Raw genomic sequence first — 22,991 nt, forward strand, 5'->3', positions numbered from 1 at the left:
TACTGTTTTGTTCCTAGTATTATTTCAAGGTAAATATTTATCACTCTAGGAGAAACCTAGCATTGAACATTTCTTTTTTCAATAATTTGAAAAAGGATACATTTAGAAAATGCTGTATCACAGAAACTGAATCTGAATACATGTTAGCCTCTTGTCCAAATTATCTTGCAGTTTGAAACACTGCCAAATTAAGGCTGTGTTCACACTGGGTCTGTTTAGACGGTTTTGTCTGCACTTGGTACGGTTCGGTACGTTTGGTGTGAAATGTGAGCAACAAAATCTGCTTGGGAAATGAACCGTACCGAGTCTACCTAAAGAGGTTTGACAAACACTCCGAGTCTGGTTCGCATGCTAAACACCAATGTGAACAACAGCTGGTTTCGGTCCTTTTGCACATGGGAAGCAAACTATACAAGGTAACCTGATTAGGAAGTAAACATTTTGCGGTTTAGTTCATATTCTGAGGAAACAAGTAGAGCAAAAAACAAAAAAATGTCTCGGGGAACTACATTAGAGTTAACAGACATCCTGGTGAAACTGAGATTATCATAATTTTCAGCTTTTTGTCCCGGTCGCAAACAGTAAAATTGTTAATCATCCTGGTTTTGCTTTAATAGCAGAGTAATGTGTTAGGGTGTGTGTTAGTGCCATTAAAAAAATAAAATAAACAATTGTATTGATTATTTGTTTAATCATTCTGATTATGTGTATACCATATGATAATAGCTGAGCTGGCTTTTTGTACATTTAACATGTTTTCACTACATGACCATATAAAGAAAATAATGAGTTGTTTTTATCTACAATAAAATTCACTAGATGTTTAATTTTTTAACAATTATTTTGTTATTTTATACACTTATTTTTGTAAACAGCTTCAGAGTTGATACGGCGTCAGTGAATTGAACAAAACAAAACCAAACAAACCTCCACATTTTTCACTGGAAATCTGGTAATCCTAAACTTGACAGGGCTGAGAAACTGAAGCTCTGGTAAAAAAAAAAAAAATGGTCAGACACCAAAATCAAAAACCGAGCTGGACAAAAATATATTCAGTCTTTTCTCAAATTAATACCGACATTAGGAGTTTAAACTGTAGGCATTCAAGAAATGTATTCATTAAATTAGCAAGTTGCTCCCCAGTGCTTTCTTCCACAGCAATATTTAAGAATCTAAAACATGCTATATTAAAAACCAGAGCAATACATCAATAGCTTGTAAACATCCAGTTCACACATCATATAAACCAACCGAGTGCACTTGCAAATTGCATTGTAAACTCTAATAAACGGTCCTGAAAAAAATGAAAAGGGACCAAAAAAACATGAATTTTAGCTTGCATCCAAACTAACTTTGCTCGCAGATAAGTTAGAACAGCAAGCACATTGATACATTGTTTCAAATGAAACAAACCAGACCGAGTCAATTTCAAACAGACCCAGTGTGAATGCAGCCTAAAACCAGATTATAGCACACTTTTCTGGGGTATTGAGACAGTACACTTTGTTATTGTCTTAATATTTGGTGCACAGCTACTGTATCTTCAATGCTTTTCTTGGTTAAGTTCATATCAATGATAACGAGTAAGCAACACAACGTGAGATACCGAGTCTTTTCATTTGATTAACAAATAGTCTAAGTTTATGAAAATTAATATTTAGTTTCATAATTTAATTCTTTGTATGGTGATGGTATTTAGATTCATGACTGTTTAGATCAGTGGAATATACTCTCCTGTCTTGCATTTGTTACACAGCTGCTTTCTATGTTCTTTTAGTCAAGTTCTATCACCGATGTTATCCAGTAAAAATAATTTCATTGGAAGTTTAACCTCTAGCCATATCGTGATACACGGCTGTACTATAAATAGTGTCTTTAAAGTTGGTAGACAGCTGTTTCTATGATTCATTCACTTCCATTACGAGTGCTGAACAGTAAAAAAAAGCCAAACAAACAAAAAACCTTTTCAGTTCTTTAAACCACTGACTGTATAAATGATACGTATTTGTATTTGTTTACAAACTATTCCATCAGAGATTCAGCTATTGCCTTTACATTATGCCTTTGTTGTAATAAAAAAAAAAAAAAAAAACATAAAAAGCTATGTTCATCCAATAGTAAGGTGCCAGCGGCTGCTGATTGGTCCACTTTTTTTTTTTTTTTTTTTTTACTGATCTAGCCATAAGAGAGTCTCGAAAATAACTGAAATCTGGAATATATTTAACCTACTGTCAACTGGAATTGTTAGCTTGTGATAGGTAAATAATTTGACATTCTGTAGGGATATATTGGTTCCTATGGTCCTGAGCCAAAGGTCATATGTAAACATGTCTTTTAACAACAAAAAACAATTTAATGTAATTTACATCAGACTTTGTGAGGGGGACTGCAATGTTCGGTCACATGTGAAAATGAATGTTACATAGAAAAAATGGTCTGGGATGTCCTAGGGATGCCAAATTGACCTACCGCCTATTGACAATGTATATGGATTCATGTTATCAACCCATGGCATCTGTAGCACTTGGTGGGTGGCATTTTTATGTTAGGCATGGCTTGTAGGAACAGTTTTGGCATCCGTTGAGGTCTGGGGTGAGATTTTGATTTTAACATTACCCTAGGCATATATATCTGGAATGTGGAAAGTGACCAAGGTCATTTGATCAAAACACTGTCAACCTAAAATACAATCCAAATCTTTATCATGGTATATGGATTAATAACCCTAAACAATGTTTTCAGTCTCTCAGTAACTCCTAGTGAGAAGACTTTTTTTCATGGATGGGAAATCCACAGCTTCAGTGAAAAGTAGATGTGGACCCTGACTTGTGTCTGCAGGAAAGAAATAACAACCATACCCCTAATTTTGCTGGATTTGGTGGTAGGGTGACCACCTTTTCAAATTGCTAAATCAAATGATTTGTTTATTACAGTTTTAACATGACTGGCCTGTCTTGCAACAAATGTTAAAATGTACAGCATTTGTAATGTTTGCATTGGGCTGCTAAATTCCCAGTGTTGGATTCTGAGATAAATTAACATGATCTATGCTTCAATTCCACTGTCTATGTTCTTCCTCATTCTCGGAAGAGACGGTAGACTGCCTGTAAATAATCTATGCATACTGTCTCTACCTAAGCCCCATGGCACATTTTGGATGTGCCATTCACTACAGGAAACCAGAAATTAGTGGCACAGAGTCTGCATGGAACATATAGGTGCCAAAAACGTTGATATTTTCTGCAATACATGTAACTCAAGGAAACTGGAACATTTTGAAGTCCCATGTAGGGGGTGCCCAGTACAGGAACACAGACCCACAATTTCAGGACAGTCCCATCCACACTGATGGGTGGTTAACCAGTTTGCAGCTCTGTTTCTTAATAAGAAACAGAGCTTAACCATTGCCCAGTATGGTGATAGGGGACCCTGTGCTGCAGGAGGTGCCAACGTTGTGTAGGACATTACTGATTCCAGCTGTGTTAATCCTGCTTTCATAGACACATTCCAGTACACGTCAACACAAATATGGTATTGTCAGAATATTTTGAAACATCTCAACATGGAAAATCAGAAATGGTATTGGTAATAAAATCCCCTGCCAGTAAACATTCAAAGTGATTTCCTCTATTTTCCAAAAATGTTGATATGTGACAGCTTTTTATTCCTTTGGATAGTGCAGTTCATAATACCCAAAAGGTAAATCCAGGGAGAAGCAAGGAATCACACATTTTTCGTTAAAACTTAATATTAAGATGCTGCTTACTAATATTTTATAAATATATAATATATGCCTAACAACTGTGTTATATAGTGCTAATAAAGCATCATATATGGTTAATAACCATGCAATAGCCAAACACAGAATGATGTTTAAACATTCCAAAGTACAATAGGTGGCTAAAAACTGTCCCCTTTATAAAAATGTAATTCCGTCTATGGATATCGCATGGTTATAAACCACATATAAAGTTTAACACTCTACAACATGGTTATTAAGATCTATTATATATTTATAACACATTTATAAAATAGTAATACGCAGCACCTGAATATAAAGTGTTACCCATTTTTCTACTACTACTACTACCTTATATTATTTAATTGTAATTTACAATTTGACATGTATAATTTTAAAATGTAAAATCAATAGTATCATTCCTCAACCATGTCTGCTGTTATCTCCCTAAACGACAACAATAGAAATTCTCATTAGTAAAATACAGAGGACTTGCATCCTCCATTATTAAAATACTTATACAAAAAGGTTTGTCACATATATGGTAAAGGTTTCTCACTGTTTGCCGGTTTAATAAGAATATTTTATGTGTCAGCAGCAAAAGTTTAGTTGTCTGATGTCAGCTTTGAAATACAAATTAATGTATATGAATATAGTATACTTTGGGGATATACTATGCATGTATTGTTTCTCTATTGTACCCACTTCACATTTTTGTTGTCTTCGTCCCATTATTAAGGTAGAATTTAATCTCGACATTCCATCATTGTATAGCTAAGCGGGACTAATATACAGTGACACTAAAGCCACTTTCCAAAATATTTCCTAGACAAGAAAATCAATCTCTATTTATGAACCGACTAAATGCTAACCTACAGGAAACCGTACATTCTTACATTGGAATGTCAAATACCATAATGAAACAGATATTGAAAAGTTGTCAGGAGCTTTTATATAATAAATTTATAATAATAACATACAATATTTAAGCTGTAGTTCTTAAGGGAGTTGAGTTTGTAAGACTATAAATGTTTTATGCACGCGCAATTAAAAAGCGAGTGTGGAGGCCGAGTTGTTTATTGTGCACATTACTGGAGCAGGTTTTGGCCAGTAAAATAAACTCTCTTAAGCATTGTTTTTGTTCTAGTTTGTGGCAGTTCAATCACAATTTGGTTGGATGCAGAAAAACACAATGATCCTAACTATTTTATTATTATTATTATTATTATTTTATTATTATTATTATTATTATTATTATTATGTTTATATGAACAAACTGAACAGTGTAAAACACTGATCTATAATTACAAAACTCTCAATCATAGGATATATAGAAATACTAGAAAGAAAAGCGACACATGTTTTGACAAGATGTCTTATGAACTGAAAAAGACACTAGCCAGAATGTTTGTCTACTTGACTTGCTACTTACTGTTTCACTTAAAATTCTGATTGTGCCTTATGGATGTGTAATAAAAACAACACTCAAAAGCAGATCTTACATTTACATTGTGTAAGTTGTTCTTATGCTTGCTCCTAATTTCTGATAACTTTATTTTTAGTCAGAATGGACAAGATTCTCATAGCTTTTTACATGTCATTAGCATAACAAAGAAAAAGAAAAAACAGACCCCTATGTCTCATGTCTAATTGTGAGACAAACATTTGTACCAGGTCTCAAACTCACACACTCACCTTGTGCAACATATTGTACAGTGCATTGGTTCTATACAGTTATGATCTTTAATGCAATACAATAACAATATGTAGTGTATAGTGTGTGTGTGTGTGTGTGTGTATATATATATATATATATATATATATATATATATATATATATATATATATATATATAAGAAGCTTGTCTTGTCTCTGAAGTAGTTGATAAAGTCACAACAGAAACCTGACAAGAAACCTTTCATCTTATTTAAACTGCTCATTGTTTTGAAAGATCTATATGAGTGTACTGCCAGGCCTGCCTTCTGTTGGACCAAGTGACCTTATCAACTACTTCAGAGACAAACTTCTTTTTTATATAGTTTGTTCCTTGTGGTAAGCACCTTGCCATAAACTTTGTGTGCACAAATGACTTTTTGATTCAGTTATGTAACTTTATAATTTAATAAAATTCATTAAAACAAAACCTTAAATGTTGTCTAAAGCGCAAGACAAAATTTCATTTTAACCTAAACCCTAATGTGGCAGGCTGGCGAGTGGATAGAGGCCCAGAGACAGTCTGCTGTTCAAAAAAAACAAAGCGATTTAAACACAAAAAAAAATCAGTACAAAAAACAAACTTACAAAAATAAAGGTTTCCAGGCTGGGCAATGCCTTCACTGGATTTATCAAAATTCAAAAATCACACACCAAAAACCACCAACCTGCTTCCTCAGCTCCTTCCTCCCAAATGAGAAGCAGAGGCCTCCTTTTATGTCAGGTGGCTAATAACCTAATCAACTAATCAACCCCAGCCACCTGAACATAATAAACCCAGGCAGGTAGGGGAAATTAACCCCATCCCTGCCAATTTAAAAAGGGCAGAGATTTGCTCTATCACACACATCCCCCCATTTACAACGTACACCAGGCCGCAATCGGCCAACTCCCCCCTTCCCTCCACCCTCCCCACCCCCCCCTCGAGTCCACTTATGTCCCTTGAGTGGGCTGTTATGATGGGTGGTGTGTGGGGTGTGGGCGGGGTTTGATTTCGGAGCCCCAAGCCTTATTTAGTTGAGGGATTGCCGGCCCCGGATCCCCAAGTAGTGAGGTTCGGTGGCCCGGCTCCCCCTAGGGGCAATTGGCGGCGACGCGGCCCCGCAGCTCCCTCTAAGGGGATAATGGGCGGCGACGCGGCCCCTCAGCTCCCTCTAGTGGCAGAGCAGCCAACCCTTGGGTGGGCTGTTATGATGGGTGGTGGTGGGCGGGGTTGATTTCGGAGCCCCCAAGCCTTATTTAGTTGAGGGGGCCCCGGATCCCCAAGGTAGTATGGCGACGGTGGCCCGGCTCCCTCTAGTGGCATTGGCGGCGAGTGCGGCCCAGCTCCCTCTAGCAACATTGGCGGCAACGGCGGCCTGGCTCCCTCTAGTGGCAGAGGCGGCAACGGCGGCCCGGCTCCCTCTAGTGGCACAGGCGGCGACGGCAGCGGACCCTCAGCAACCCTAGAAAACAAAAAGGAGACACCAGCAGTCCCAAGCGATGCGGAGCAGCAGGCAACCCCAGGTGATGCGAAGCAGCAGGCAACCCCAGGCAATGCGAAGCAGCAGGCAACCCCAGGCAATCCAAATGTGTCATCCCTGAGCGGAGCGGGCATGGCATCCCTGGGCGGTGCAAGGCAGGCATCCTTGGGCCATAGCTCCTCCCTCTCGGGCTCTGGGAGCGGCCTCCTCTGGGCTCTGGGAGCGGCGGCTCCTCCCCTCTCGGGCTCTGGGAGCGGCGGCTCCTCCCTCTCGGGCTCTGGGAGCGGCGGCTCCTCCCTCTCGGGCTCTGGGAGCGGCGGCTCCTCCCTCTCGGGCTCTGGGAGCGGCGGCTCCTCCCTCTCTCTCGGGCTCTGGGAGCGACGGCTCCTCCCTCTCGGGCTCTGGGAGCGGCGGCTCCTCCCTCTCGGGCTCTGGGAGCGGCGGCTCCTCCCTCTCGGGCTCTGGGAGCGACGGCTCCTCCCTCTCGGGCTCTGGGAGCGGCGGCTCCTCCCTCTCGGGCTCTGGGAGCGGCGGCTCCTCCCTCTCGGGCTCTGGGAGCGGCGGCAGATCCTCCTCCCTCTCTGGCTCTGGGGACGACGGCAGATCCTCCTCCCTCTCTGGCTCTGGGGACGACGGCAGATCCTCCTCCCTCTCTGGCTCTGGGGACGACGGCAGATCCTCCTCCCTCTCTGGCTCTGGGGATGACGGCAGATCCTCCTCCCTCTCTGGTTCTGAGGACGACGGCAGATCCTCCTCCTTGTCTGGCTATGGGGACGTCAGCTCCTCACCCCTCTCTGGCTCTGGGAGCGACGGCAGCTCCTCACCCCTCTCTGGCTCTGGAAGCGACGGCAGCTCCTCTACCCCTCTCTGGCTCTGGGAGCGACGGCAGCTCCTCACCCCTCTCTGGCTCTGGGAGCGACGGCAGCTCCTCTACCCCTCTCTGGCTCTGGGAGCGACGGCAGCTCCTCCTCCCTCGCGGGATCTTGGAGCGGCGGTTCCTCCCTCTCTGGCTCTCGGGAAGGCGGCTCACCCCTCTTTATTGGAGTGATGGGCTGCGCTGATTGATCGTTAATTAACCTAATCAACTAATCAACCCCAGCCACCTGAACATAATAAACCCAGGCAGGTAGGGGAAATTAACCCCATCCCTGCCAATTTAAAAAGGGAAGAGCTTTGCTCTGCCACACCTAGATTCAACATTCCTATATTAACAGCAGTACCGTCTTCTCAGAAGAGGCAAGGCTCCGTTATAAACTCATATCTGCTAATAACCACAGTACTAGCAGTAGCAAATTACGTGATCTGAACACAGGTTTTAATTTAAGGCCAGATTTCTTTTTTCCTCAGAAGAGACAAGCCTCCGTTATAGACTCCTTTATAACCACACACAGTACAGTACTCGCAATGGCAGGTGACGTGATCTGATACCTGGTTTTAATTGGAGGAGCAACTCATACCCTCCCGCCCCCTGCTGAAGCACTGCCACTGAGTGTGCTCAATTATGAGTTTAGTGTTGCATAATGGAAATTGCATCATTCAACTTCGCATTCAATTTTCTGAAGATTTTAAAAAGTGACCATGAAAAAAAATAACAAATCCATCATAGCAGAAGGTAAACTACGAATCCAGCATGCGTGGATAACGAGAACTGTAGTTTTCCTTTGCATTTCTGCTGATTGGAAATGCCCTTCAGTGTGTACCATATAAACTACTATTCCCAGAATACACTGACACCCGTATGCATATTGCATTGTGACACTAGTAGTGTCACTAAAGTGAGATATATTTTCAGTTTCATATTGATACCACTTACTTTCTATGGGAACAAATAAATTTGTTGCTGTTTTTTTCTCTGGTAGAGTTTGTTGGAAGACGTATCTATGTTATTTAGCCCTTCCCCAGAAGTATTTGTCTATTTTCCCCAGCGCAGGTAACTTCTTTCACTTTCTTTTAACCTACAGTATACAGGGCCGCAATCAGGAATTTTGGCCCCGGGACAAGTGCTTTGAAAAGGGCCCCCTTTTAATCCAGCGAGCACACACTGACAGGATTTGTCCTGTCAACACTCTTCGTTTCATACATTTTCTAATGTTTTATATATATATACTGTAAACAGTCATCATATGTTCAATTACATACAGCTAGGGCCAAAAGTTTTGCATCATTATAATTAAGATTTAGACATAATTAAAACTATAAATTACTATGTTAACATAATTGAGATATTTTATTTAACATCATGTAATCAAAGAAATTCTAAAATTATTTTGCAAAAGTCTATAAGTCTGGAAGCCATAAAATTTCATGTTAGATTTTGAATGGTATTTAATTCAACAGGTTTTAATCGACTTTATGAAGCAAAATGTGTTACTTCTGTATGGTGATACAACAATTTTGGACATAGCTGAAGAGTCACAATTAAAATATATGACCCTCATGCACCATATGCAAAATTTCACCCTGGCGATTTATAGTAGTAGTCTGCGTAAACTAGGCACAAACTAAAATTAATGTTTTTCTTTTGCAGATGTACATCAGAACCCTAAATGTCTGTTGTTATAGCAATTACCTAGTTATTCTAAACAAATACACAAATCCTGGTGATATTCTTAGCATGTTCATTCACTGTGAGTTTGTTTTAAACTTCAATGAATCAATGAAGTTGAAGAACGTCACTGCAGTTGGATACAGTTTTTGTTAAGAATAGGATACTGTTATTCTGTTAGTTGGGTTAAAGAAAGGTCGGGTGACAGATTGGATATGACACTTCTATGAATATTCTAATAGCATCATACTAAAAGGGTTACACTTGTTAGACAATATTTGATGATGTTTTGACTCTCAGGATCTTTTATTTTCTCTGGTCACATACCTGGGTCCTTTGAGTAACACAAGTCACTTGTAACATTTTGGAGATGGACTCCCGCGGTTAGTGACTGTCAGATTACAACAAAAAGATAAAGCTGCATCTTTGTCCAGGATGTTGGACCTGCTGTTAAATTCTTCTGTTGAAAGGACGTTATTTTTGGCTTGATTTGCTTGAGTTAAAAAATACTTAAGAAGCTGCTTGTTTGTCAGTTGTGATTCCTTTGTTCTGTCTCCCTTTTCTCTTTTTGATTTTGAGAGCCAGATTTATGGTGATCAGTTGTGATTCCTTTTTTCTGTCTCCCTTTTCTCTTTTTGATTTTGAGAGCCAGATTTATGGTGATACATTTTTGAAAAGCCATTAGCCTCCAATAATTACTCACCTTTTGTGCATTGCATATGTGATGACCCGTACAGGAGGTCTGTTGCGCACACACTAGCAAACCTGTTCTGTGCAAACTATTATTAGTTCAGCAAATGAAGTCTGTAGTGTAGGATGTGCTTGATTTTTATCCTGCAGTAACAACTTTATTTAGAAAATATGTTTTGCAAAGCATGTTAGCAGGATACGATTTGACAATGGGTGTCTGCTTTTTCAATTTTCATCCCTGGCAGGGAAAATAGATTTTGTACTGTCAATGTCTTTCTGCTGCAGAATTTCATTCATCTAGATGATATTCAAACATTTTGCATATAGTATGGCAATTCAGTATACATACATACAGTACACCATCACTCAGTTTTGTTTGTAGCATTATCATTAAGTGTATGTTGTTATTGCCTTTTAGTTAATAATAATAATAATAATAATAATAATAATAATAATAATAATAATAATAATAATAATAATAATAATAACTAGAACTGCCAGGGAGTTTTACGGCTCCCAAGCCCCAGTATCAGTATCCTTCTAAATGTATTTAGTTCTCAATATGCCAAGTTTAAAATCAGCAAATTCAAAAGTTCCACAGAAGATTTTGAAAGGTTTTTTTTTTTTCAAAAATGCGTCAGTCGGCCATCTTGTTTAACGCACAAATGTTAATTTTGAAAATGTAAATTTTACTAACACAGGCATGATGGTTTTCAAGTTTGGAGTTAATCAATTAAACCATTTTTAGACTGAAGCAGTTTTAAATATAAGAAGAAAATGTAGGAGTGGCAGCCATATTCTTTCACAAAATATAGCCATTTTGACATGTTTGTATTCTGCTGTCACCAGAATGATGACTACCAAGTTTGGTGTCTGTTTGTCAGAAGGTTTTCAAATAAAAGCAGTCTGCTGTTAAGGGTGTGTTTCGGTGAAATTTACTATTGAATTGTATCTATTGAATTGACATTAAAATTTATCACAGCAACTTTTGTTTTACAAACTTGATGCGGGTTTGGATGCTGATGATATATGCTAATCGCTTCACCGGTTCCCAAGAAGAAGATTTCGAAAGGTTTTGTTGAAAAATGCGTCACTACGCCAATTGCAGGGACGCAGCAGCACAATTTTTTCAGCATCTGACAGTCAATGTATCCGGCTTGTTACCTGCCAAGTCAGAACCTGATCAGTCACACAGCCTCGAAGCAGCAGCAGTTTAAAGTTTTGGGAAGAAAAGTAATAATAATAATAATAATAATAAACCAAAACCTTAACAATAATAATAGGCTTACCAGCCTTTGGCTTGGAAGACTAATAATAATAAAACATTTTAAATGACAATAACATATGCATGGTGGCAGATGTTAGCATATTAGTGGTTTATCAAAGTGATGTATCTTTACTAGAGGCTTTCCTACTGGAAATGTGACAAATCCTTTAACCCTGTGACATGGTCTTGAAATCCAAATGCTATATTAATGTTGTATAGTGCATTTTTAAACATACACTGGCAGTGTGTACCAGTTATGTTTATTAAATAAACGATGAGCTGTGTTTTATTGTCTCTGCTGGCTAGTGGAGAAAATGCATTTAACAGACAAATTGTGGTAAAATGTTAAGAAGATATGAAAAGTGTTGTCAATCAGAATATAATAATAAGATTCTGTTTTTGTTGGTTAAAAGTGCGCACACAGCGCTTACACTGTAGCTTTCAGGCTTCTTGAGTCTCGTTATTTACGCTGTCCTGTTACAACATCATACAGTACATCTGTTGTACAGGTGGAGAGCTTTTCATTTACGACATATAATAAAATAAGCTTTGATTGACAAACTCCATCATTTTGGAAAACTGTAAACAATAAAAAGAGTTTCAGTGTTACTGGTAATCTAATATTCTCAAGTGTGAACAATATTACTGCAGAGTTAAGCATCACATTTAATGCTGTCCAGGTTTTAACAAGTTTCACAATTTAAAGCTGCAAATATTTTGACACAAACACTTTGCAGGCTTTTGTTTCAATTTAGTTCTGTAGGTACTTCTTTTGTAAAGCTTCCTGAGATTCCTGTGCATGAAGGATGCTGTACTTGAACATATTTTGAAATTGCTTTCATTGTTTATTAGAGTATATAAGCGTGAATAGATAGGAGCTTATGGCATTTCAATTCTATGTTGATTTGAGATAAACAATAGCTTTATGTGTTTTTCATAATATTCAACCTTTTCTTATCATAATTACTATTATAATATAGTCTGTATTGTTGTGTTTATGATAGCCTAGTGTCATGTTGAAGGAATTGAGAGAGGTGTAATCTGTTATTGATCAGGTGTAAATGAGCTCTGTGTGTGTGTGTGTGTGTGTGTGTGTGTGTGTGTGTGTGTGTGTGTGTGTGTGTGTGTGTGTTTTTCCGTGTTGCCATCAGGGAATGACCACTTCAAAGATCTGTTGAAAATTTTCAGTGGCAGTAATACAGAGTAATACTGCACTGATGAAAAATACATCTCTGATTCCCTAGCCACAATTAGGTTTACTGTAGAATCACTCACAGAATATCACAGGGAGTTTATTTATGTTGTGACTTTACACACAGACAGGATGGTGAAGTGGCAAATTATATAAAAAAAAAAAAAAAAAAAAAAAAACATGCTGTGACTGGAATTCTAGTTTCTGCCTAATCAATTCAGATACCTACTTAAAGATATAATGGAACATTTTTGAGACATACAGTATGTAACCGTTTCATTCAAAAGAATCTGATCAGAGCTCTTATGACTGTTGTCATAAGATACTCCCAATAATTTGAGGTGAAATGAAAGTGTAAACAATGAGACTATGTGGAGTACCATTTTAACGAATGTAAGACTCAAGAAGTGTCAGAAGCCCAAGAGACAACATATTTGAAGAGATTACTTCCAAGTCCTGGATTCAGTTTGAATGACCCTCCATGACATCAGAACAGTTTCATCTTTAATGAGAAGCAAACGTAACCAACCCCTACACTGTGCAAAGCTTTTGTAACACTTTTATAACCCTACTATGAGCTTTAAAGCAACTCTTAAAATTAACAGATAACTGTTCATTCAATTTTTTTACTTGCAACTGTCACTTCTTTTCTGAAGATAAATGTCTTAACCGAATTTACTGTACATCGCTTGTAGCTAAACATTGGTTCTTCAAACAAAATAGCTCTTGTTGCAACACAAGATTACTCCACTAAAATGAGAACCTTATTTTCTTTCAGGCTGACTGGCATGAATCTGCCCTCCCCTGTAATCAGTAGCAAGAATTGGCTTCGGCTGCATTTTACATCTGACAGCAACCACCGACGGAAAGGATTTAATGCCCAATACCAAGGTAAGAGGGCCAATTTGTGGAGGTGGAAGGCAAAACTCTTAAGTTGGGGTGAATAAATTGGCAGTGATGCATGTTATGTTATGATATAGCTAATGCATGACATCTTGCCATTGCTTTAGCACACTGAAAAAAAAAAAAAAAACATTTTCTCGGTGCGCTGGGATTTAGCTTTCTCCACCATAAAACCAGACCGTATAACTCCTAAATACTTAGAGAATTAGAAGATTCTAAAAAATCCATGTATATGACTACTGTTAAATCACATTTTGTAAGTTGTAAATATATATTATTAGGTACATTTTTACCCAAACCACAAAAAAATTTGCAGTACTGGGAAAAATGAATGAAGTTGAAGGGGTGCTTTCTGTATCAGCTAAGCTATAAACAGTGTGATGGATACTGTATGAACCTGTGGTATGAATTTAAATAAGCATGGACAATTATATAATTAAAAAAAAAGGAAATTAGTCTCATTCATACATTCATGTTTTTCTGAGCAGATATCAAACTGCAACACATGATGAAAATTACATCATTTCAAACTCAATTGCATAGTATGTACTGTTAGTATATACATTTAGGATTTAGATTTATGTCTGGATGCAATTTAAATTTTATAATAAATGGTTGTAACAATAAAATGGGATGACAACCTATTTATAAAGAAATATATAAACAGATCATTGGGCCAAATTTACTAAACACTTCAATGTAATATTTTTTCTATGTATTTTTATTTGAATCAAAAATGTGGTATTTTTACATTTTCAAGGTTATTTATTATTTTTGCCCATAGAGTTGTAGAACTTGTTTCTGCATGTTTCCATGATATATGAACCCTATACTTTTTCTTTAACTATCCAGAGATACTGTATTGTTCTATTAATTTAATTTAATTAACAGCCATTGCCAATATTTAATGTAATTTAAACTCATCTCTCATGTAACATCATACTTTAAAAAAAAAAAAAAAAAAACTTAAAAAAATGTACTTGTCCAGCTCCCTTGTTAAAACCCAAAAAAAGGAAGTCAGCATTATGGGAAATAAATTAATTAAACATCATTTGGAATAGTCAGCTACAAAACCAACAGGATTGCTTTATTTTATTTTGAACATGCTGAAAGCATAAGGATTAGTTAAGATGTAATATTTAAGTTCTTGTGAACCTTCTTTTTAATATTCTGTTTCACTTGAAATTATGACTAGTAACTTTTCTGAATAATTTTGAAAGCTGGATGTTAGCACTGAAACACAAATAATCCTTGTGTTTCAGAGTGTATAAACTACTCATCACAGGTGCAAGAGCCCCCTTCCATAGAGAATAATTATAAAATGTAGATCGACAAAGCACAACTCACTTAAAAAGTGAGACTGAAGACTTCAAAATGTAAGAGACAAGTTACACTTGCACATTCAATACCCTTAAAACTGCAATGTATACTTCCTGTATATAGTCAGGTAGTGATCCGAATCAGCAGCGGACAGTGGTTCAGTCTAGTTTTCAGTTCTTATTTTTATAAATAAGATTCTTAATACCAGACGGGAATGACAAAAAGGCACATAGTTTTACGCATTATGAGTTCTTCAAAGATATGACAATAACAAAAATACCACACTTACAGAATAATCACTTAAAATTCTACAGAAATTCACAACAAAAAATGTTCGAGGCATTTCTTTCATGAAGTCATGTACTGGCCTGCTCATTACACTCATGTACAACTTTAAGGAGTACCAACCATGGTTACTTTTTGTGTTAGTATCACTATTATTGAAGAGAAATTTAAACTGACAACCTTTCAAAAATGCTGAGAAATAAGGTTAATTTAAGGCCTCTGAAGTCAATGGAAAAGGAATTTTGTGTAAATGTCTACTGCCAGAAGGTCATTTGAGGGTAATTGGAGACCACTGCAGAATCCATACCGGAAAATAAAAAAAGAACACTTAAGCAATCTTTAAAGCAAAAGATTATGTCTTATTCAGTAGCCCTGTTTAATAGGTGGTACAATGATGATGATGCTGTGACAGCTCAGGCAAGAAAAAACAACAACAAAACACTTTGACCACTGTACTAATTTGACTACATTGCTAGAAACTGACTAAGCTCATCTTAGGTGAAATAAGTCTTGCAGACTCATCCCATTGAATATTGGTGTAGACTGTTAGCCTTTTCTGCACGATTGGCTGGAGAATGGAAAATGTGTCAAGACAAAGAAGTTGACCATCCAGTTTGGGTTCAAGGAACCTTTTTCTTCTGTTTGAATGCATTGTGAATATGGCTTTTCTAAGAGAGAAATTTTAAGAAATGTCACCATTCTGTGCAAGAAAATCATGTTTCTAAATTTCCAAAAAAATGAAACTTGACAGGACTGTCATTTACAGTTATAAAGCTGATCTATCTTAGTCACTAACCGGTATGACAAATGAATAGTGGGCAATGTGTGACATGCAGTCACAGAATTACATGTTTTTAAAGTACGTGCTTAAAATTACAGGAGACAAAGACTTTCTTTCCAGTTAAACAATTTTCCATAAATGTAAAGCATATCAGGAATTTTAAAAACATTAACCTGAAAAAGCACTTCAGTTACATTTTATGTATACTACTTTGTTGGTTATGACTCTGTTAGTAAATTAGTACTTTATTGAATTGTAGCAACACAATTACTAAGTTGTTATGTTGTATTCATTTTGTATTCATTCACAAATGAGAGGAGGCCATTCAGGCCACCTTGCTTGTTTGGTTGTTAGTAGCTTATTGATCCCGGAATCTCATCAAGCAGCTTCTTGAAGGATATCAGGGTGTCAACTTCAACAACATCACTGGGGAGTTGGTTCCAGACTCCCACAATTCACCTATTTTCTGTTCTGAATGCCCCTTTATCTAATCTCCATTTGTGACACCTAGACCTTGTTTCTTTTTTTCAGGTCAAAAAAGTTCATTGGTCGACATTGTCAGTACCTTTTAGAATTTTGAATGCTTGAATCAGATCGCTGTGTAGTCTGCTTTATTCAAGACTAAATGATTCAATTCTTTGAGCCTGTCTGCATATGACATGCCTTTTAAACCAGGAATAATTCTGGTTGCTCTTCTTTGCAATCTTTCTACAGCAGCAATATAATTTTTGTAGCAAGGTGACCAGAACTGAACACAATATTCTAGATGAGGTCTTACTAATATATTGTAAAGTTTTAGCATTACTTCCCTTGATTTAAATTCAACACTTTTCACTATATATCCAAGCATTTTGTTGTTCTTTTTTATAGCTTCCCCACATTGCCTAGATTAAGACATTTCTGAGTCAACATAAATCCTAGATCTTTTTGATAGATTCCTTCTCCTATTTTTGTGTCTTCTGCAAATTTAGCAAGTTTACTCACTATACCACAATCTAAGTCATTGATGTAGATTAGGAATAGCAGAGGCCCTAATACTGATCCCTGTGGTACTCCACCGATTACCTCGGCTCTATTTTGAGGTTTCTCCTCTAATCACTACTTTCTGTTTCCTACATGTTAACCACTCCTTAATCCATGTGCATGCATTTCCTTGAATCCTTACTGCATTCAGTTTGAGAATTAATCTTTTATGCAGGACTTTGTCAAAAGATTTCTGGAAATCTAAATAAACTATGGCATCTGCTTTGCAATTATCCACTGAAATCAAGCAGTTTAGTTAGACACAATCTACTTTTCCTGAAACAATACTGATTGTCTCCCAGGATACTGTTACCATATAGGTAATTTTCCATTGTTGATCTTATTATAGTTTCCACATGTCTACATATAATAGAAGTCAGGCTTGTTGGTCTGAAGTTACCTGCTTCAGTTTTGTCTCCCTTTTTGTGGATCGGTATTATGTTTGCAATTCTCCAGTCTGTCAGTACAACCCCTGTCTCAAGAGACTGTTGCATGATCAGGTTTTAACACACTTTTCATTTCTTTTCTAACAGTGAAAAAAGCAATTGAACTGAAGTCCAGAGGTGTCAAGATGCTCCCAAGTAAAGACACCAACCACAAAAATACTGTCTGTAAGTCATCCCCCCTTCTTTTCATAACTTGTAGAAATACTATTTGTGTAAGTGTCATTGTTAAAACACTGATAAGAGGACAAATCAGTTACTGCTACCAGAAATTATAGTATCTTGCATTATGGAGGATATTATTAGCATTATTTGTCAATGCAGATAATTTTCATTTAGTATTTTAGTTTTTCTGCATTGTGATTAAAGCCCTCTCTAAATGAGCAATATATTAACATAAATATTTGCACAAGGATACACATTCAAACTGCTGCTTTAAAAAAAAAAATAGCACAAATGAACTAGGGTCTGGTAGACAAAAGATTTACAGTAAATATGCATTTTTCATATGCCTTTAAAACATCTACTAATTATGTACTGTATAATATGCAATACTGTTGGTCCCACAATTAGCTTAGAATTCTCCTAATTTGGACTCCAGGGTTCAGTGGCTAGGCAACATGCATTCTTTCACATCATCATTGACAGTGAGGCAAGTTACTTTTATAAAGTAATCTGTTACAGTTACTATTTACATGAACAACATTCTAACTAGTTAGATTGGTTTTTGTTACAGTTAACAATAGTTACTTCAGACACAGTTTACATTATACAGAGATATATTTTTTTTCAGGTTGGTAACACTGCAACTCGAAATACTGTTTGAAAATCCAGCTATCAAATCTGTCTTCTGACACCATTTTCTTGTAAGATGATATAAAAAGTATGTTCATGTGACATGATTTGAACTATTGAAGCACTTTCAGATTTCATGACAGTTACAATTTATTGAAAACATGTAATTAGATTACAGTAATGCTTTACTCTGCAATACAGCCTGTTGATGTTAAATCCTCTTAAATCCTCCAAGTTCAGTCATGAGTTGCATTATTTAAATTGGGGAGAAAAATGGGTACCAATAGAGCACCTGTAGTGTGGCATCACTCTACATGTATTGTGTGTTCTGTTGTGTGGCCTTTTTACATACATGACAAAACCAAATCTTTGACTTTGAAGGTTCTGACTAAACTGGGTTAAAACCCCTCACAACCATCATTGTAGAGTTCCCCAAAACCAATACAATTTAATTTAATGTTGGAATCATGAATGTATGGGTAGTGATTAAAAAAAGACAATGTTGTAGTTGGAACCAAGTTTGTAGTCTCTTGGTATTTCCATAAAAAATAGTTGTGATGTTTGCAGCAGCCAAATGGAAATTTAGAACACACTGGAGGTTTAATATGTGAAATAGAACAATAACTATAGCACTCACTTGTAAAAAGAGGAAACAACAATATTCTTGTCAATGTCCAATTGGCCTCAAATGTAAATTAACAATATATCAGATATACGGGACTGCCTTCTGTTCTGTTCAAAAACAATGTACTGCCTAATCAAACATCATAGCATGTCAGCTGTAATGAGCTTAATATCATCTGTCTGTGAAAGACCAGTTTTCTGTTGTTGGTAAAATAAACATATAACATGTCATCTGCCACTGGACTAATTCCTGTTCAGTGTGGATCTGTAGATTATTTGCCTATTATATGCAATGCCAAAGTTTTAACAAGGGTGTCAAAGACATATGTGATGTTTATATATATATATATATATATATATATATATATATATATATATATATATATATATATATATATATATATATATATATCATTGTTACTATGTGGATTAATCCTCCAAAAATAATTACATTTACAGTATATCTAAATGATGAACAACATAAAATATCTGGTACAAAAACATCCTTTGTGCATGTAAGGAATCCTCCTGAAACTATACATGTAATATAGCAGCACCAAATGCCACAGGGCAGACAGTAATCTCTTCTATTTTCTCTGTGCAGTTAGTGATCGTTGTATGCAGTGGTTACATCTTGGTATGTCTGACATACTTATCGTTCATTTTTTCATGTTGTAATGTAATACCAATATGTTGTAATGGAGTCAGAATAGAAGCATATAATTATCTTAAAGATTACCATCTATACCGATTTAGAGCTTATCTGAGTTTTACAGAACTTCAGAGCACTTTGATTTTATTCTCATTGTTTTTTGTCAACTATTGTTTGAGGTTATACATTTCTTATAAGAAAGACTAGGACTGGATGCCGGTACTCCATCATAAAATCAAAAAGCAAAGTCATCATTACAATACAGCATCAGACATCAATATCACCCACAACCAAGTAATCCCATTGTGGACTATTCAATTGGTCTAACAGTCAAATCTATATACTGATGCAATTTAAATTATTACAACTGCACTTTTAAGAGTGGGTGATGCTTTTCCATACCAGTGCATGCTCCTCTACATTTCTCTTAGTCGGACATATATCAGGGAAAGATGACACAATATTCACATAAATCATATACCTTTTTTTTTTTTCAAGGCTGACCCAATTTGTCCCATAACTGTAGAATGGTTAATCTAGAAAAAAAGGGTGAGCTGTTAGTTAGGTCAATTGTGGCTTGTTTAACTTAGACATTTGCGTATAACATCTTATAGCATAATTTATACAATACATAATATTATATCTTTTTTATGTTTTAACAACAACAAAAAAAAAAGAATTGCAGCTCTCAGTAATGAATATCATTCTTTTCTAGGTATTATATCATTAGGAAAAAGACTGAGGATGATTAATTTAGAATTGTATTGCAGTGGAATTCTGATTGTGTCTTGTTATTTGTCTGTTATTTTGCTGCCAAGCATACTGTCAGAGACATTACCTGAATAGCAATGTACAACTATATGTGCTTCATGTGGCAGCAACAATAGTCAAGGTTTAACATTTTGCAATTTAAATGCCTATTCACTGCTATATCAGTTTATTTTTTTTCATTACAAATCAACTGCATATGCAAAATCAAACCTGGAATTTGTTGAACTTTTGATTGCTTAAAGTGACCAGATAAATTTGATTCTTAGCAAAAAAGTGACCAGATAGATTTGAATCCAAAGTGTTAATGTCTGAAAACATTGCCATTTAAATGTGGTGCTGTGTTTCATATTGACCGCCATTGCCTATGATTCCGGAGTTGGAAAAAGGCTAATATTGTCAGAGTATATTTGCATCATGTCTGCGAGCCATAGTGCTCATTCACTGTCAAGTCTTTGCTGGTTTACAAACTTGTCAATCTTAACGTTAAGATCTGACAATTTAATGACATGCTGCCATAAAATGAACTTCTGGGTCCTTCCTTTTCCTTGACCTCCGGGCTAAATTTGACAAGGACTTTTCTAAGGATTTCATTTCTATATGATTTCCATAAAATACAAACGCTTCTATCAATGCAGGAAATGCACTACTGTCAAGACACATTAAAGAAATGTAGTGTAGCTGTGAGATCTGTTGTGAACATATAAACTTCTAACCTTGTAATTTTTTGTAAACAACAACAAAAAAAGCAATCTAATGTAATGTAATCAAATCCTTATTTGTACAAATGCTTGAAATGATATATTGTATTGTATAATGAATATTTGTAATGTACTAATTAATAATTTTATATGATTTATATCTGTAGGCACTAAGGGTAGACAGTACCGATAAGTGTTGAGAATGGGAGAAACAAAAAGTCAGTTTCACACAAGGTATATGTTTAAGTATTTACAATATTTACAGAGGTTAAGAGGTTTTAATCTTGGCACAGAGATGCCCTGGTACAGTCATATGGGTCAGACTCCCGGGCTACCAGTCCTGGTCACAGGAAATAGCAAGGATTCTGCAATTGTTAATCCCACAACCGTTCTAACTCCATGGATTTGTTTATATGGATTTCGTGAGGTATTTGTGTAGATAAGTGACGATTACTTCTAATAGAATTTATATAGAATATATATATATATATATATATATTATATATATATATATGATATATATATATGTATATATCTATATATATATATATATTTATATATATTACCTAAATAAGGAATGTGTCCTTATTAGTAACTTTCCACAAGTTTGCCTTTATAATGATAACTTACACAATTCAAATAGAAGAAAAATAAAATACACATACAAAGCATAGCCCCATATAAAGCAGAAAAACTTATGTAAAAACAACATACTGGGCCCTATTTAGCAAATATGTGCGCAGCCGCTTTCATTAGGGCAGAAATGACGCGATTGCGGAGCTCTGCGATAATGCAGGAAAACGGGATTTAGAAGTCTGGTCTCATGCTTGGGCTAATGCACATCAAATAGAGAATCATGTGCCCAGCCAATAAAAGCATAGTGGGGGGAGTAAGGTTACAACCAATAAGGACTCGTCATTCCCTTTAAGAGGACCTGTGCATCTACGATAGCGAATGGAGGGAATTTTGAAACCAAAAAAAAAGAGGGAAGAACCTCAACAAGACTGCATTTTTTTTAGCAGTCTGGGGTGACAATGAATACTTACGAAATAAAAATATAAACCTATAAGCAAAATGAAGTTACATAATATTTTTCTTGTTTCACTTGCTGAGCGAGCAAGCGAGCAACAGGGTTGGCGTCGGGATCGGAATCAAGAGTTTTCCTTAAGCTAGGCATGTACAGCTCACCGTGAGCACCGTCGCTGACTTTGCTATAAATGCTTTCCTGTTTAAAATATACTGATGGTACGTATTTGTGTTTTATCCAAAAATAACAAAGTCTGTATTTGTTTTATTGCACTTGCAGCATCTGCAACCTCCAACACTGGTGCTTCAAGTTCAGCATCTGCTTCCTTCAAACCCTGTAATCTTCCCTCTGTAAATTCAACATCCATTATTGAATGCTTGTTATGTAACACACAACAAGCCATGACGATATTGTTAACCTTCTGAGGAGTGTACTGTAGTGTTCCCCCAGAGACCCCTATCCCTTATCAACCAGCTCTTCTCAGACTGTCATACCGCTGAAATGCAGCTGCCACCTGCGAATTAGCGAGGATAAACAAGTCATGAGCAGAGCAATGATAGTTAGCATACACATTTGTGATGTAGTTGTTTGCATCACAGATCACACACTACTTGCACGTTGACAGAATAGGTCCCCTTACAATTTACATAGAAGTGGCTGTTCTGTGTTGGTGCGTGTACATTAGTTCTACCAGTGTGCTCGCCGCATGTCTCCTTCCAGGTCAGCCTAAAGCAGTTAGCAGATGTCAGTGATTATTTGTCTGTTGAGGTGAAATTTCTGCATACATTGTGTGTCAGACAGAAAAGACAGATGACTTAAATATTTGGAGATGTCTCTCCTCCACTCTTTGTCTGGCCACGTAGAAATTATTATTATTTATTTATTTCTTAGCAGATGCCCTTATTCAGGGCAACTTACAACTGTTACAAAATCACAGTACAAAGTATCACATTATAAAATATCACATTAATCCAGTGCGCACTCCATATTTCTTAATTTCTCTTTTTTCTCTCTCTCTTTTCTTTGCCTGCTTCCCTGGTAGTTTCACCAGTATATATAG

The 22,991-nt window shown here is 36.6% G+C and overlaps 1 protein-coding gene across 1 annotated transcript in view; it reads left to right on the forward strand.

The window, feature by feature from the left end:
- Window positions 1-22,991, forward strand: part of LOC121316386 (CUB and sushi domain-containing protein 1-like) — a 590,542-nt gene that overhangs the window by 330,722 nt on the left and 236,829 nt on the right. Inside the window, exons 9-10 of the mRNA XM_041251464.1 lie at window positions 13,388-13,500; window positions 17,455-17,532. Coding sequence (XP_041107398.1) covers window positions 13,388-13,500; window positions 17,455-17,532 — 191 coding nt within the window. The remainder of the gene's footprint in view (window positions 1-13,387; window positions 13,501-17,454; window positions 17,533-22,991) is intronic.

The sequence above is a fragment of the Polyodon spathula genome, chromosome 5 (genome assembly GCF_017654505.1).
Source record: "Polyodon spathula isolate WHYD16114869_AA chromosome 5, ASM1765450v1, whole genome shotgun sequence".
In the NCBI taxonomy this organism is placed as follows: Eukaryota; Metazoa; Chordata; class Actinopteri; order Acipenseriformes; family Polyodontidae; genus Polyodon; species Polyodon spathula.